General features: G+C 35.7%; 1 protein-coding gene across 4 annotated transcripts in view; it reads left to right on the top strand.

Moving 5' to 3' along the window:
- Positions 1 to 17,176, top strand: part of LOC123644659 (syndecan binding protein) — a 31,540-nt gene that overhangs the window by 9,577 nt on the left and 4,787 nt on the right. The window contains exons 2-6 of one of the 4 annotated variants that reach the window (XM_045560894.1): positions 1,255 to 1,320; positions 7,121 to 7,199; positions 8,367 to 8,476; positions 14,928 to 15,089; positions 16,923 to 17,098. In XM_045560894.1, the coding sequence (XP_045416850.1) occupies positions 1,270 to 1,320; positions 7,121 to 7,199; positions 8,367 to 8,476; positions 14,928 to 15,089; positions 16,923 to 17,098 (578 nt within the window). In that variant the 5' untranslated portion in view covers positions 1,255 to 1,269. Of the gene's footprint in view, positions 1 to 1,253; positions 1,321 to 7,120; positions 7,200 to 8,366; positions 8,477 to 14,927; positions 15,090 to 16,922; positions 17,099 to 17,176 lie in introns of those variants that run through there. The other 3 variants (XM_045560896.1, XM_045560897.1, XM_045560895.1) reach the window with 3 other exon arrangements.

Below are 17,176 nucleotides of genomic sequence, written 5' to 3'. Positions count from 1 at the left end.
AAGAATGTGAAAGAATACAGTAAGAGCAGTGACTAATTTCAGGGCTGACACAGAGTGCCATGGGAAGAGACTGCCCTCTTCCTGTGGTTGAGATCCAGGCCTTATTGGAGAGGGGGCAGTGGATGGTGGAGAAGTAACTTGCCAAGACTATGCTGGTGGAACTTACTGGAAATTCTCCCACTGATGTGCTGAACCTTGGAATTTACTATAAAGCTACATGAAGGGTGTTGGGGAAAGCTGCTTATGGGGAGATCCTTGGTGGTGGCCTGCTGCAAAGCTGCTCAGCAGAGTGCTGGGGTGGGCTGCTGGGTGCCGGAGAAGCTGCTTCCTGCAGGACACAAGATGCTGGAGAAGCAGGTGCTATGGGAACACATCGGAACCAGGAAGAGAAAAACCCCTTCCTCTTCCAGTGTACCTCCAGCTGCCTCTACTGACAAGGCTTAACATCATGCCAGCTGCAGCAGAGCAGTATTGAAAGGGCTCAGCTCTATTTTGAGAGATGGAGCAATAGAGGTAGATTGCTCAAGAACCAGTTGGCTCAAGAATCTTATGTTAAACCCTGTACCAGTTTAGCATATATTCTATTTTGTTGGGTTGAGTGGAAGTGCCAGGTGTTCATCTCAAAGTAGTACAATCTATAGTAACTAAAAAATATTGAACAATATAGAAGTCTTTAAAATGAGAAGTAAAAATTTCCCTTTTATTCCTCATTCTTTTACCTTTAATGAAGATAAAACTATTGTTAACAGTTTGTATATTTTATATACACACATATGTATATATATTTTTCTTAGTGATAGAGGTTTTGTGTATTGATACTGCATATGATCTGCTTTTAAGTTTTTGTTGTTAGAAGGAAATGTATCTGCAGTGCCTAAGAGCACTGTACTAAGGGTAGTTTCCTTATCCTGTCTTTGTTGCCAGGCACTCGTGTAAGCTAGGAATAAGTCATACAACTGTTCTATTTGATTTTCTAAACTTGTGAAATGAAGGGATTTTTACTTGAAGGTTAAAATCTGTGATGGATACAGTTCAATAGTAGAAGTAGGAGGGGAAGAGGTAGTTTGCCAACTCTTAAATACAAGTTAATTTGTATGGCCTAGATGTTTCTTTCTTTTTTTTTAACATGTTTTGCAATATTAATGTTTCTTATTATGTTAAACAGTTGTACATTTCTATGTGTATGTTGCTGGCTATGTATACTATTTAAATTTCAGTGACATTTGAATAATATAACTTTTTTTTTCTCTTTAGAAAAACCCTGCAAAAATGTCCCTCTATCCATCACTTGAAGACTTGAAGGTAGACAAAGTAATTCAGGTATGTTTAAATACTTTAAAAAAATATACTGTAACATAAATTCTACTTATAGGTGAAGTAAAGCATGAAACTAAATACAGGTATATTTGTTCATTTTTGTACTTTTCTTCAGTTTTATTAATTGCACACGAAAGTTATAGAAAAACTTATCCATTCTTTTTCATTTCACTGTGAACTATAATAGGCCTGGGATATTATTTCTTTAAAATTTGACTTAAACTCTTTAAAGGTGGCTTGATTTTCTGACTAAAATTTAAATTACATAGAACATATTTAAGTTGATAAAATATACTCCAGCTTTTTAGATAGTGATAGTTTTGTGTAAAATTGGTAAATTTTTCTTATGACCAGTCTTTAAAATAATTTTGTGCCTCTTCTTTGAAGTTAAAAATTATATAAATGGTGGAGCACATGCTACTTTTTTAGAAGAGCAGTAGTGTGAAAGCACAAGGAAAGTGTAGTGATTTCTTTCCTTTTAGAGGTGAGCAGCAGGCATTTCACTTGTTTACTCTTTAAATGACTGTGTTAGAGATTATAGCATTTCTGGCTTCTGCTTAAGAAAATGTGAGGTTGGGATCAATTTGACTGTTTTGGAAATTTTTAACGATCTTTTCAATAGGAGATTTTTTAAAGAGACAGGATCTTGCTCTGTTTCCTGAGCTGGAGTGCAGTGGCATGATTGTAGCTCCTGCAACCTTAAATTCCTGGGCTCAAGCTATCTTCCCACTTTAGCCTCCTGAGTAGCTGGGACTACAGGCATGCACCACCATGCCTGGCTAATTTCTAAAATTTTTTTTATAGAGAAAATAAATAGCCTGGCTATATTGTCCAGGCTGGTCTCGAACTCTTGGTGTCAAGCAGTCCTTCTACCTTAGCCTCCCAAAATGCTGGGATTACAGGTGTGAACCATTGCACCTGGCCTGTAACTGGAGATAATTTATAGGGTGTAATGAACCCATCTGTTTACAGTTTGCTTTCAATTTGATCTTTTATAAGCTCAGAAACTCTGCAGCTGCTGTTTATTCTTTTAATTTGACAAGATAATCCAAAAACTCATTATCCTAAAAATCATTTTATTTGAGGCCCTGACCTCAATTTACCCTAATTTCTTAATAAGTGATTAATGAGCAGAAAAAGTTTATTACAGACTTGTAAGAAGTCTTAAGCAACCTTAAGAATACAGGTGTTTTACACAAAATGTTGGCCTTACTGGGGTTGAAGGAAAAAGGAGAGCAATACTGGTAACATACATGTGGCTGGGGTATTAACCTTGTGGCAGTGGATGAGCAAATTATTATATAGAGGGAATCATGAACAACGTGGACTATTTTCCATTATAGATCCAGTATGGACATTAAAATGTGGTGTATAAAATCTTTGAAATCTAAAGTTCGGCTGCCAAGACTTTGATGCCTCAAAGTCTTAAGTGGCCTGTTCAATCATTTTGAAATGTTCTATCACTTCTTTCTTCAATATTGTCAGTGTTTTTCTCATGTGGTTTTTATTTCCACAAAGTTCATATGAACAAGTGCTCTTTCTTTTTAAAAAGCTTTTATCTGAAATATTTAGCTTCCCAGAATAACCATTAAGCCATTAGTATGACATCAGTATGTTAACTGATAAGAATTTGCAGACAGATCTGAAAGAATCTATTCTTTTTTATCTTTTGTTAGCTTTTTATGGAATTAAATTAACCACAGTTAGCTTTGAGCAGAAGCTTTTGATTTTGAAAACAACAGAAGAGTTGATAGTGACAAATGTTGGATTGAAAAATAAAGAGGGCTGCAATCTACATCAGGCTGACCTCTTTAAGGAGAAGCAAATTACATGGATATTTCCATTAAAGGACCTTTTATGTTCAGAGCAGAAAATAGAGATAGAACATTGAGTAAAGAAGGGGAAATGTTTTTTCTCTCCCCACTGGATTTAACACATTGCCACACTAGAAAAATATTTTTTCCTTGGGGCCATGGTGTTTTATTACAAAAAGAATAAAAACTTCAAAAACAAAATGATCCTCTCTAATTTATAATAAAAAATTTGTTATTTTTTATTGTTCTCCATGTGTGAGTTATATGCAACTTAAAAAATAGTTCTCACAGCTCCCCAGGTGAAGAGACATGTGAGTTACATATGCTTCACGAGGTCCTGGGCTCAAAACTAGCATGAGTTAAATACAACTAACATGACAGTTAATGTGTTAAAAATATTCCTAATTGTCATTAAATTCTTGGACTTTATTTTTTTTGCTTCATTTTCTAAGGTGAATCTCACTTATGTTTGTTTTTATCCTTGTGATCCCCATAAAAAGGTGTTAGGGAAGAAGGTAGTGTTCATTTTCTCATTTGCTAACTTTTTGCACCACAGCAAAGCTAAATTTTACAGCAGTGAATTTTTTGTAAACTATCCGACAGTGGCCAGTAGGCTATGGCTTTCAATATCATGAACCTTTCTGTCTATTCCAAATCCTAACAGGAGCCTCCACCTATGCAAATTAAGCTTTTAAGAAACAGTGATATACAGAATCAGAGCTTATCATTTTCCTAATATTGGGAGCAGAATTTGACAGAAGTGACTCCACAAAATATGTTTCTCCACATGCTTTCTGTAAATGGCAGAAGCAACATGCCCTGGCAGTAACCAGTGTTCCTTGGGGCACTACCCCTGCCTCCCCTTTTTTTTTAATAGTTTCAGATTTCTAAGTAAGTTTGAAATAGTTAGCTACATTTAGTGGCGTTTAGTACTTAAACCCTTATTGTCACATCCTTCTCTAGTTTTATTTTTACTACAAATTGCATAATTAAATTTATATAACTGCAGAGAGCTTTCTATATATATGTTCTTCAGCATTCCTTGGATAAGAACAATAGCAATGAAAGAATAAGAAATAATAGCTACTATACAAAGGTGTATTTTAAATTAATAAGCTATGTTTTAGAGCAGTTTTAGATTCACAACAAAATTGAGCAGAAAGTACCGTGAACCTTTGTCTTCACACATGCACAATATCTGCACCACAGTGGTAGGTACTTTGCATATCTTATCACCCAAAGTCCATAGTTTACAGTAGAGTTCACGCTTGGTATCATATGTTTTGTAGGTTTTGACAGATGTATAATGACGTATGCAGTCATGTGTTGCTTAATGACAGGGATGTGTTCTGAGAAATGCATTGTTAGGCAGTTTCATCATTGTATGAACATCATAGAGATACTTACACAAAATCTGTTTGATATAACCTACTGTACACCTAGGCTGTAAGATATAGCCTCTTGCTCCTAGGCTGCAAACCTGTGCAGCATGTTACTGTACTGAATACCACAGGCAGTTATAACACAATGATAAGTATTTGTGTATCTAAACGTGTCTAAACACAGAAAAGGTACAGTAAAAATACAGTATAAAATATAAAAATTGGTAAACTTGTATAATGGAGGTTTCAGGATTGGAAGTTGCTCTGGATAAGTCAAGTGAATGAGTGGTGAGTGAATGTGAAGGCCTAGGACATTACTGTACATTACTGTAGACTTTATAAACACTGTACATCTGGGCTACACTACATTTATTTTAAAAAGTTCTTCAATAATAACCGTAGCTTACTGTAACTCCTTTACTTTATAAACTTTAAATTTTTAAATTTTTGACTTTTCTACAATAACAGCTTAAAACACAAACACATTGTACATGTGTACAAAAATATTTTCTTTCTTTATATCCTTATTCTATAAGCTTTTTTTCTATATTTAAAATTTTTAATTTCTTTTTTTACTTTTTAAACTGTTTTGTTAAAACTAAGGCACAAAAATACACATTAGCCAAAGCCTACACAGGGTCAAGATCATAAGAATCACTGTCTTCCTCCTCCACATCTTGTCCCACTGGAAGTTCTTCAGGGGCAGTAACACTCACAGAGCTGTCATCTCCTATGATAGCAATGCCTCCTGGAATACCTTTCAAAGGACCTGACTAAAGCTATTTTACAGTTAATTTTTTTTTTTTTTTTTAGTAAGTAGAAAGAGCACACTCTAAAGTAAAAAGTGTAATATGGTAAATTTATAAACCAGTAACAATTGTTTATTACCATTATCAACTATTGTGTACTCCGCATAATTGCATGTACTTTTATTATGATTGGCAGTGCAGTAGGTTTGTTTAAACCAGCATCACCAGAAACACTTGAGTGATGTGTTGGCTCTGCTATGTTGTGGTGGCTATGATGTCATTTAGCAATAGGAACATTTCAGCTCCATTATAATCTTAGGGGACCACCGTCCATCCGTCGTTGATCAAAATGTTATGTGATTCATGACTGTATACCATTGTAGTAGTATATGGAATAGTTTCACTGCCCTAAAAATCCTCTGGGTTATACCTGTTCATCCCTCCCTCCCGGCAACCCCTGCAACCCCTAATCTTTTTATTGTCTCCATAATTTTGCCTTTTCGAAAATATATAGTTGGAATCATACGGTATTGTATCTTTTTAAGATTGCCTTTTTTCACTTAGTAATATGCATTTAAATTTTCTCCATATCTATTCATAGCTCATTTGTTTTTAGTGCCGAACAGTATTTTTTTGCCTTTGAGATGATTTAAGAAGTAATCCAAGTGGCCCCTAGGTCCTTTTAACTGATAGATGGTGAAAGAACTTTGAAAATTCAGCATACTTTGAATTTGTGGATTGTTATTTACAATTACAAAGGTTTTCGTGCTGCATTTTATTTCATTGTGTAATGTTTAACAAATTATAAAATGATAAATATTAAAGAATGATTGAATAACAAGTATATCAGAGCATTTTTCATTCAAATGAGTTTAGTACCATTCAAACATTTTGTAAGCTGTACTTATTTAAATTAAGCTTCAGTCTCTAAGTGTCTGGGATTACTCTTGGCATTGATTTCAGGGTTAGGTTGATTGGGTCTTCATTGATTAACATATTTCCGATTAAGTAAAAAGTGATAATTCGAGATTGGTTATGCAGTTTAATACCAAACTTGTCTCTAAATGACATATGGCTATTTCAGAAAGTCAGATCTATCTGTAAAGGACAAAGTATCTCCATCAGTGGGATACTTAATATAACTTAGGCATCCCTGAGAGGACACTTGAGCCTGAATAGCTTTGACGAATGCATACTTTGTCAAAGTAGTCTTGGCAAGTTTAACAGTTACAAATTACATTACTGTGTCATCATCCCTTTATGTCAGTGATAAAGAATGCTTTTTACATAGTTTGTAATACTTCTAAAGTTTTATAATTCTTTGCTATGTTTGGTGAAATGAAGATGTAGATTATTTCAGTGGGACATGCTAAAATGGTAGAGTAAATATTAATAAGTGTATTAAGTAAATACTAAAGTATTACTTTTTTAGGTGTTTTTCTGATATGTGACTTTATATGAATATGGCTGAGCTTTTTTTCTAACGCAAATAAAATATTTTTACTTGTTAAAAGAGTAATGGAAATGTAAAATGTGTTGTCATGCATTTTAGATTATATCTTTAATACATTAATTTATTAATTGGTTTGCAGTAGCACTATGAAATACTGGTTATAAGATATGGAGGATGGTAGTTACTCGATTTCTATATAATAGTTTTAAAAATATTTTGAATGTCACATATTTTTGATTTGCAGATTTAATACAGTCTTCCTGAAGTGTTTGAAATTAAACTTTCTTAAATAAAACTTCAATGTTTTAGTTTCTTTTTGGAAGTATTGGATTTAATTGATAAATTATATAAGAATTTTAGGTAAGTATTGTTAGCGTGCTGTTAGAATTTTCTGTTCCCTTTCAGGCTCAGGCTGCCTTTTCTGCAAATCCTGCCAACCCAGCAGTTTTGTCAGAAGCTTCTGCTCCTGTCTCTCAAGATGGAAGTAAGTGTATACTTCGGCTTCATTCTCTGAATAGAAATATTTGTTAAGCTTTCTTTTGCTGAAATAAGGAATCTAAGATTATTTTTTTTGACTGCATAAAATTGATGGTGAAATGTCTAGTAGTAAAAAGGAAAAAAGTTTATTTCAAGAAAAGCTCTAGTAGTAATAAGAAAAAAAAAGCTAATTTGAAAAAATAACTCTTTAGCTAATCAAGAGAGTGAACTGTGAATATGAAGATGTATTTTATGGCTTAATGAAAATAGATTTTAGCCTGACTCATAAGTCCCTAATATGGCTGATTTATTTATGAACAAACCTTACGTTTGAACTACAGTTGCCCCAGCTGCTGCTCTTGAACTTTCTGTACCATCCCCTATCTTTGCCAGGGGACCTTCTGAAATTTCCACCCACCTCCTTTTTGGGGAGCTTCCCAAATCCTGAAGTCTCTTTTCAGTCTCCATATCCTGTCTTTCATCCCTTTTTCTTCAAGGTTCAGAGGGATTCAGTACAGAGCCCATAAATAATATGAATTAAAATAGAAAATAAGTGTTGAATAGGTTTCTGTGGCCTGTCATGTTGGCTTATAACCATTTATAACAATGTTTCTTTTAGAAAATTCATTTTAAGTCACAGATAAACCATGTAAAAAGGAGCTTTTGGAAATAATACATAACTACTAATAAGTTAAATAATGTTAATCTTTCAAATTACTATTTCTAGGATTTCATTGGATGTGGTTAGCATTATTAAAATAATGACACTAAATAAATTTAAAAGCTTTGGTTTTTCTTTTTTTTTTAATTGTCATTAGTTCAGAAGAATCATTCCATAACCCTGTTTACTGGTAACTCATTCAATAAATTATTTCTGCTTTTCAGTATTTAGAAATCTGAGGTTATTTCAGTTCACATGTGTTCATATTTTATGGCTCTCACCTTAAACATTTTCTGTGTTTTCCATTTCTATTAATAATTGTCATTACAGAGGTGGGGGGTGCCCTTCCAAATTGCTATTAATGCTTTAAATTCATCCTAGATTTTATAACTTAAATATAACTTTTTAACACAAATTGAAACCTATAATAAAAGTAGTTCTCATTTTTAGTATTCTGCCAGTGCTTTTTTCTTCCTTCCTTCCTTCATTCATTCACTCTTTTATTTATATTAGGTCTCTATCCTAAACTGTATCCGGAGCTCTCTCAATACATGGGCCTGAGTTTAAATGAAGAAGAAATACGTGCAAATATGGCCATGGTCCCTGGAGCACCAGTTCAGGGGGTATGTATAGTGTAATTCATTTTGAATTGTATAAGATCATACTTTACACATAGATATGTTCTCCTTTTTATGGCCAACTCACAAATTTATAACTTTAGCACTGATCTGTCTTCTCAAATTTTAGACTTCTTTTTGAAAACTAGTTCTTACATAGTCTGTTTCGTTTTGTGCTATTACCACTGTTTGAATTTATTAGGACTTAAAGATTCCCAATTACCATTTACTGGTCTTCTGCATTTAGTCAGTTACTAAGATCCTAGTGATTCTCTCTTCCATGTTTCTTGTATTCATTTTATGCATTCTAATCCTACTATAACCACATTCAACATTTCTGTACTTCCTGCCTCGGTTATTCTAGTACTCTCTTACATTTCCTCTAGTAACTTCTTATGTCAGACAGTACTAGGCTGCTACTAGATAAATGATTCTAAAGTATAGGTCTATCGTAGCTTTTTTTTGCTCATAATTTTTTAACATTCTTTCTGAAATCTAAGGCTCCTTGTAATTCGATCCCAGATTCTAGACTTAAATACAGTGGATCTTGTAACCTTTTGTTAAGGTCATTGCCATGACTGTAGCACTTTGTAGCACTTACTGTAATTACAGTTAAATATTTCATGAAAGGTCCATGTCTGTCTTGTTGCCATAACTTCAGTGTTTAATACGGTACGTAGCATTCATTTATTTACCAAATATTTATTGAAAACTTGATTTTGTCAGTCAGGGTGCACTTGGGAAAACAGAAATTATGGTAGTTATTTCAAAAGAGGTAAGTTAAGAAATTAGATAAAGAGGTTGAAGAATTGAAAAAGCACAAATGGACCCAGGTGTAATTGCAGAAAGTTAGCTGCTTCTTTTAAGACTGGAGTAACACAAGGAAGTGGTTGGAGTTAACAGAACCCAGAAGCTTGGGGGAAGAGCCCCACAGAGCTGGGACTTAGACCTTGGAGCAGGGGACACTGCTTGCAGTACTGGTGCCTCTGAGAGGTTGTAATGAGGCCAGTGCTGGCAGTGTCAATAAAAGCTGGAGACTGGAACCAACTGCTGCTGCGAGGGGTAAGGGCCAAGCTCACACAGTGAACAGGAAACACAGAAAGGAACAAAGCTCTTGTCCCTTTAGTCACTGACAAAGGAAAACATTTTTTGCAGTTAGGCCCGGCATCACCTAGAGTCCAGCATCACCTAGAGTCGAGTCGAGTCCAGAAGGGTGGATTTGGAGCTGAGGACACTAGCTTAATACTTGTTACCACCTACTCCTTTGACTACTCGGTATATCTACATACTTCTACAAATATTTGAACTTCATATGGCAATAATAACAACTTTATTATAGTAACTCTTCTGGAAAATCGAGGTTCAGCATACTTTTCTAAAAAGGGCTCTATAGTAAACATTTTAGAGTTTAATGGTTATTCATGACCTCTATCACATATTGTTTGTTTGCAACCTTTAAAAATATAAAAACCATTCTTAATTCAGGGGTATAGAAAATCAAGCCAAGTACCCCTTAATATAAATGAAGTCACTTTCACACTTTTTCCAGAAAGGGATGATAGCAGTTATCTTGGCCATCTCTTGGCAGTGGTCATGGTATTGATTACTATGTGATATTAATTACTGTTCTAAGGATTCAAATTTCCAGCTGAATATTTTTAACTTAAGTGTAAAGTTAACCACTACCAACAATTCATGTATAAAGATAAAAGGAGGTATGGAGGAACAAAAAGATTAATTGCTGTATTTAGAGAAAATTTATAAATAAAGGAGAGAAAAAGATAATCATAGCTGCTGTGATTCTTATTTTAGTAATTGGTCATGAGGCTGTAGTTAGTATTAATGGCTTCCTTTGTTTACTACTTGGACTCTTTGTTCCTTGCCATTGGCCAGTACTTCAGCTGGTCTTTTAAATTTTTTTCCTTAATACCTAGAGGAGGGACCTAATTTTTCAAGTGTCTGAATCACCAGGGCTCTTCATTGCCCTGCCTTTTCTTTTTCTTTTGTTTTATTTTAATTTATTTTAATCTATTGCTGGAGATTTCTGTTAACTCTTCCTATCTAGCGAATTTTTCATTTCACATATTTTTTCTTCTGTTGATGTTCCATCTGCTTCCCTCCCCAGGTTTATTGAGTTTTAATTGACAAATAAAAATTGTATATGTTCAAGGTGTACAACATGATGTATTGAGATAGATAGTAAAATGATTACCACAATCAAGTTAATTACAACACATCTGTCATCTCACATAGTTAACCATTTTTTTCATGTGTGGGAAGAACACTTAAGATCTACCGTCAGCAAATTTCAAGTATACAGTATTATTAAGTATAGTTCCATGCCGTACATTAGATCCTCAGAACTTACTCATTTGGAATGACAAGTCTGTACACTTTGACTAACATTTCCCCCATTCTTCTCCCTCCCCTCCCCACCTCCAGCCACTGATAACTGCCCTCCTACTCTCTACTTCTGTGAGTTTCACTTCTTTAGATTCCACATATAAGTGAGATCAGACAGTACTTGTCTTATGTGTCTGGCTTACTTCATTTAGCATAATGTTCTTTAGGTTCATCCATGTTGTCCAAATGGCAGGATTTCCTTTTGTTAAGGCTTAATATTTGATAATACTCCATTGTGTGCGTGTGCGTGCACACTCATATACACACACCACATTTTCTTAATCCATCTGTCGACAGACTTGTTTGCATATTTTGGCTACTTTGAATAATGCTACAGTGAACATGGGAGTGCAGATATTTCTCTAGATAGTGATTTTATTTCCTTTGGGTATGTACCCAGAAGTAGGATTGCCAGATCATATGGTAGTTTTATTTTTACCTTTTTGAGGAACCTCTGCCCTGTTTTCCATAACTGCTACACCATTTAAAATTACTACCATCTGTGCACAAGATTTCCCTTTTCTCCACACCCTCACCAACACGTTATCTCCTGTTTTTTTTTTTTTTTGAGACAGAGTCTCACTCTGTTGCCCAGGCTAGAGTGAGTGCCGTGGCATCAGCCTAGCTCACAGCAACCTCAGACTCCTGGGTTTAAGCGATCCTACTGCCTCAGCCTCCCGAGTAGCTGGGACTACAGGCATGTGCCACCATGCCCGGCTAATTTTTTTTGTATATATATTTTTAGTTGGCCAGATAATTTCTTTCTAGTTTTTTAGTAGAGATGGGGTCTCACTCTTGCTCAGGCTGGTCTCGAACTCCTGACCTCGAGCGATCCACCCGCCTCGGCCTCCCAGAGCTAGGATTACAGGCGTGAGCCACCGCGCCCGGCCCTGTTTTTTTTGATAATAGCTGTCGTAACAGGTGTGAGATGATATCTCATTGTGGTTTTGATTTACATTTTCCTGATAATGAGCACCTTTTCATATACCTATTGACTATTTGGATGTCTTCTTTGGAAAAATGTCTCTTTAGGTCTTTTGCCCATTTTTTAATAAGGTTTTTTTTTTTTTTTTTCCCCCAGTTGAACTCTGAACTCCTTATATATTTTGGGTATTAACCCATTACTAGATACAGAGAGATGGTTTGCAAATATTTTCTCCCATTTTGTAGGTTGCCTTTTCCTTTTGTTGATTGTTTCCTTTGCTGTGCGGAAGGTTTTTAGTTTGACATAGTCCTACTTGTTTATTTTTGCTTTTCTTGACTGTGCTTTTGGTGTCTGTCTAGAAAATCATTGTTAAGATCACTATCAAGGAGTTTTCCCCTGTGTTTTCTTCTAGGAGTTTTATGGTTTCAGATCTTACATTTCAGTCTTTAATCCATTTAAAATTAATTTGTGTGTATGGTGTAATATGATAAGGGTCTAATTTCATTCTTTTGCATGTGGATATCCAATTTTCCCGACACCACTTATTCACAAGACCATCCTTTCCCCATTGTATATTCTTGGCACCCTTGTCAAAGATTAGTTGAGTGTAAATTTAATTCTTTTTTTATATCTTCTGTTCTCTCCTCATTCATGGCTTCCTTTAAATCCTTCAACATACTGACTATATTTATATTAATAGTAACTGTTTTTAAATCTGCCTGATAATTTTATGATCTCTGTCATTTTGGGGTCTCTTTCTGTTGACTAATTTTTCTTCTGATAGAGGTTACATTCTCCTGCTTGTTTACATGCCACCTGTGTATGTAATTGGATGCTGGAGATTGTGAATTTTACATTCCTAGGTGCTAGATTTTGTTGTATTTTTTAAGAATGTTGGCACTGGTTCTGGCAGGCAATTAAGTTACACGTAGATCTGCTTGATTCTTCCGAGGCTTACTTTACGCTTTGGTGGGGTAGGTCTGTAAAACTAGACTATCCCCATTAGTGAAGAAGTGTGTTTACTCTGGGGTCTCTACTGAAGGCCCTTGGTATTGAGCAAGCACTCTCCACTCTGGCTGGTGGATACATGAATGTCTCCCAACCCTGTGTGATACCTGGAAACTGTTACAGCTCCCTGAACAGTACGCCGTTGCCTGGCTTGCAGAGCCTGACCTCACACGTGTTTGGATGAGTATTCAGCAGCAGATGCAAGAAGACGCCTGTGTAGATTTCTGGGCTCTTTCTCTGTGTAGTTCCTTCCTCTCCAGACTGCCCTGCAAATTCTGTCTGCCTCACTAGCTGCCTCAGCCTTTCTGAGTTCACATCTCTGTCTCTGCAACTCAGCAAGAGCATGCGTGGTGCTCTGTCTGCTTCAGATTCCTTCAATAAGTGATTTCTTCTGCAATTGTCTTCTGCTTTCTAGTATAGTAAGTTTGTGTGTATGTGTGCATTAGGCTGCCAGCGTTATAATATTTACTTAATTAGTATTTATGGTAATTCTGAAGCAAATGAATTTCAGCTAAACTAAATAATTCATTTGCTCCTCATTTCTTTTCCTGTCCCATTACCTGATTTTTCTATGTCTCTTATAGCTATAATTCTTCTTTTGAACTTTTGTAATCCTTCGTAAGTAATTTCTTCTGGCATTGTGTTCTGATTTCTACTATAGTAATTTGTGTGGTATGTGTGTTACTCCTGTTAGACTGTCAGCTTTAGAATGTGCCGTTGGAATGACCATGAATTCTGAATGAATATATTTTTAGTCTGTGATGTTTAATGGCTGAGGTTCTTCTTTCCTGTCACTGCCACTCTGAGCATCCCAATTCTTAAACAGGTTAGAGCTTTTTTGTTTCTTATAGGAAAAAATCCCATTAAGAAGCCTTGATAAGCTCTTTCCTCACTGTCTTTTGGTTGAGGAAAGAATCCGCTTAAAACAAGAAACCAGTTTTGGTCAAGCAAACTTGAAAAAGAGTGGATGTAGAATGTTCCTAAGACAAAGAAATGATAAATGCCTAAGGTGATAGGTGCCCCAGTTGCCCTGATTTGAATTAACATTGTATGCCTACACCAAAACATCAGATGTGCCCTATAAAGATATACAACTATTATGTACTCATAATAATTTTAAAAAGAAAAAAGAAAACCTGAAAACATTAGAAACTTGAAACATGGACCTGACTCAAGTCCCTAATATAGCTATTCTGGGGCAGTCTGGTTTGTGCATCCTATTTGTTAATCCATAGATGGTTATTGAATGGGATGAGAAATGTTTGACTGTCTTCCATGTGCTGGGACCCATGCAACATGCATGGTCCCAGTTCATTTAATCCTCATAGTAACACTGTGTGGTAAGAATGTTGGTCCTTTTTCAGAAACTCTAAAAGGATAAGTAGATCATCAAAGATCATAACAGGGCTGGGCGCAGTGGCTCACGCCTGTAATCCTAGCACTCTGGGAGGCCGAGGTGGGTGGATTGTTTGAGCTCAGGAGTTCGAGACCAGCCTGAGCAAGAGTGAGACCCCGTCTCTACTAAAAATAGAAAGAAATTATCTGGCCAACTAAAAATATATATAGAAAAAATTAGCTGGGCATGGTGGCGCATGCCTGTAGTCTCAGCTACTGAGGAGGCTGAGGCAGTAGGATCACTTGAGCCCAGGAGTTTGAGGTTGCTGTGAGCTAGGCTGACGCCTTGGCACTCACTCTAGCCCGGGCAACAAAGCAAGACTCTGTCTCAAAAAAAAAAAAAAAGAAAAAGATCATAACAGAAGATAATTCCTGCAAGTGGTGTATTTCAGAAGTATGATAAGGCTTTTAAGTTCAAGGGTAATACATTTGAGATGGAGATAAGCCAAAGAACATGGGAAGCAAATGCCAGTGAATTCAAAAAGCAACAGATCGAGAGCAAATCACTGACTGAATCTACTGGAGATGATCCATGTAGGAAAAAGTTACCTGAGGAATTAGTAAATAAAAACCGTGTCATCTTTACAGAAATCAGACTTTATCTGAAGGAAATTATTTGTGGATTCCTTTTTGGAAAGCCCCAACTGAGTATGTTCCAATTATCATTGTAGATTCTTTCAGGGAGAGTATTTCTAAATACTGTCACATTGTGTATGTTTTTGTCAGCAGTTGGTAGCAAGACCTTCCAGTATGAACTATATGGTGGCTCCTGTGACTGGCAATGATGTTGGAATTCGTAGAGCAGAAATTAAGCAAGGGATTCGTGAAGTCATTTTGTGTAAAGATCAAGATGGAAAAATTGGACTCAGGCTTAAATCGATAGATAATGTAAGTATTTTTAATATCTATTTAATTTGTTTAAATTGCATACAGAATATTCTAATGCTAAAGTAATTTGAAATGGAAATGCTTTAATTAATTATAATTGTGTTTCTATCATTGAGGCTGTTTTAAATCTAATAAATTTGTTCACTTAGAGATGCCCTATTTTGAGGAGGCAGAGTTGGGACTTCCAATCCCATTACACTGAAAGATTCTTTTTCATTTTTGAGTACTCTAACTGGAGTCAAGGTCACTGGTCTACATGTACTATGATAGTTTGTATAATAGAATTCTGGCATTGAAATAGGGCAGCACATGTGAAAGTTAAAAACCTGACAAGTGAGAATTGATGTGTGTTCATATTTAAACCAAATGATTATTTAACTTGAGATGGTTCTGCAGATCTGTTACTTCTGTCTTCTAAATTTGAATTTAACAGGTCATTTTCTGAGTAAAAGTTTCTTGTCTAATTTGGGCAGCCATTACTTTACCTTTTAATTACTTTATCTCTCACCTTACCGTACTGGAGAGATGAGACAGGGTTACACCCTGAGAAAAAATTTAGAATTGTTAAGCACATGCTGGGTCTTTACCCTGATTAATGGTTTTAGCTGTGACCTTACTGGATTCTGTTTCAGTCTTATGTCTCATTAGCTCAGTATGTCCCACCTTTCCACACAGAAAGTTATAATCAGTGAGGTACACTGCTGTGAAAGGATGAGGCAGCCCTGCTTGCCCACCCCGGGGGCCGCGGGCATTGATGTCTTTGCTCACTTGTAGCTTTTTCTAGACACATCAATGTGTGTGGTTGGGAAGTTCTGACTTGTATGCTGTTGCCCCTTCTGCCAGGATTTCTCTTCTGTTCTTTGCTCTGTCCTAAAGAGAAGCGATACTTTTCATAGGACCTTTGGCCTCATTGTCAGTGTCCTTGCAGTGGGTTTGTCCACTTGGCCAAAGTACATCGGTTCATTTTTGGGGTGCTGCCTAGCTCTCACTTACCACCCTACAGTGTAACAGACACATGACAGAAATCATGTCTGACCCAGTGTAGGATTGTAGAAAGGGTCTAGCCTTGTAGATGTGTTTGTATTTTACAGGGCTTACTCTTCTTTTTACTTGTCTGTTTATATTTTGTTCAACATCTGAGAGTTTACGTAAGTAAAAATATCCATGTGGGTTTAGTTCTTAGTAAACAGTACTTGAGTTTTCTGTATTCATTTTGTAGTGTATTCTTTATAAGCCCACTCTTGTGTTTAATATGCCCATCTTTTTAAGCTGTTAAATAAACCTTAATCTTATTTGATTATGCATAATTCAGCAAATGTGTAAAGGAATCCTTCAGCTCAAAAGGTAGAATTAATGACTTTAAACTATCATTTTTTAAAATGTAAAAGAACTCACCAAACTCTTAATACTTGACTGACTTTTCCCCTGAATATGATCTGTACTAATAATTTGGTATTCTGTCAGACTCACAGAACCTTGTATTTATTCACATTGTCCTACTTTGTTTTCTTTAGTCTTTTTATTCCAAGATGAAAGGGGTGATTGAGGTTGGTCAGGTGGGTCATGATTTGGGGTAGCAAAATACCATTGAGATCTCACTTTTTTGCCTTATGCTTTGAGGTTATTGCCTTCATACATTTTTTTTCAGTTTCTTTTTAGGGGGTAATGACACAATATATTCATATAATTTTTCTTTTTTCTCTCTTTCTTTTTTTTTTTTGTTACTAGGTTAGATTTCTAACATAACACTTATTTTCTAACTTACCAGCATTTTGAAACTGTTAGTATACCATTATAGTGGTAAATGACCAAAGTTATTTTCTTATTATCTAGGGTATATTTGTTCAGCTAGTCCAGGCTAATTCTCCAGCGTCGTTGGTTGGTCTGAGATTTGGGGACCAAGTACTCCAGATCAATGGTGAAAACTGTGCCGGCTGGAGCTCTGATAAAGCACACAAGGTGCTCAAACAGGCTTTTGGAGAGAAGATTACTATGACCATTCGTGACAGGTAAGCTGTTAGTAAATAGCTCAAATGGGAATTCAGACTAGTTTTCCATTGTCTTGGACTTTGAGGATTCTGTGAATA

This window comes from Lemur catta, chromosome 9 (genome assembly GCF_020740605.2).
Source record: "Lemur catta isolate mLemCat1 chromosome 9, mLemCat1.pri, whole genome shotgun sequence".
Classification (NCBI taxonomy): Eukaryota; Metazoa; Chordata; class Mammalia; order Primates; family Lemuridae; genus Lemur; species Lemur catta.
Note: the sequence above shows the minus strand (reverse complement) of the source record. Positions and strands in the feature narration are given on the sequence as shown.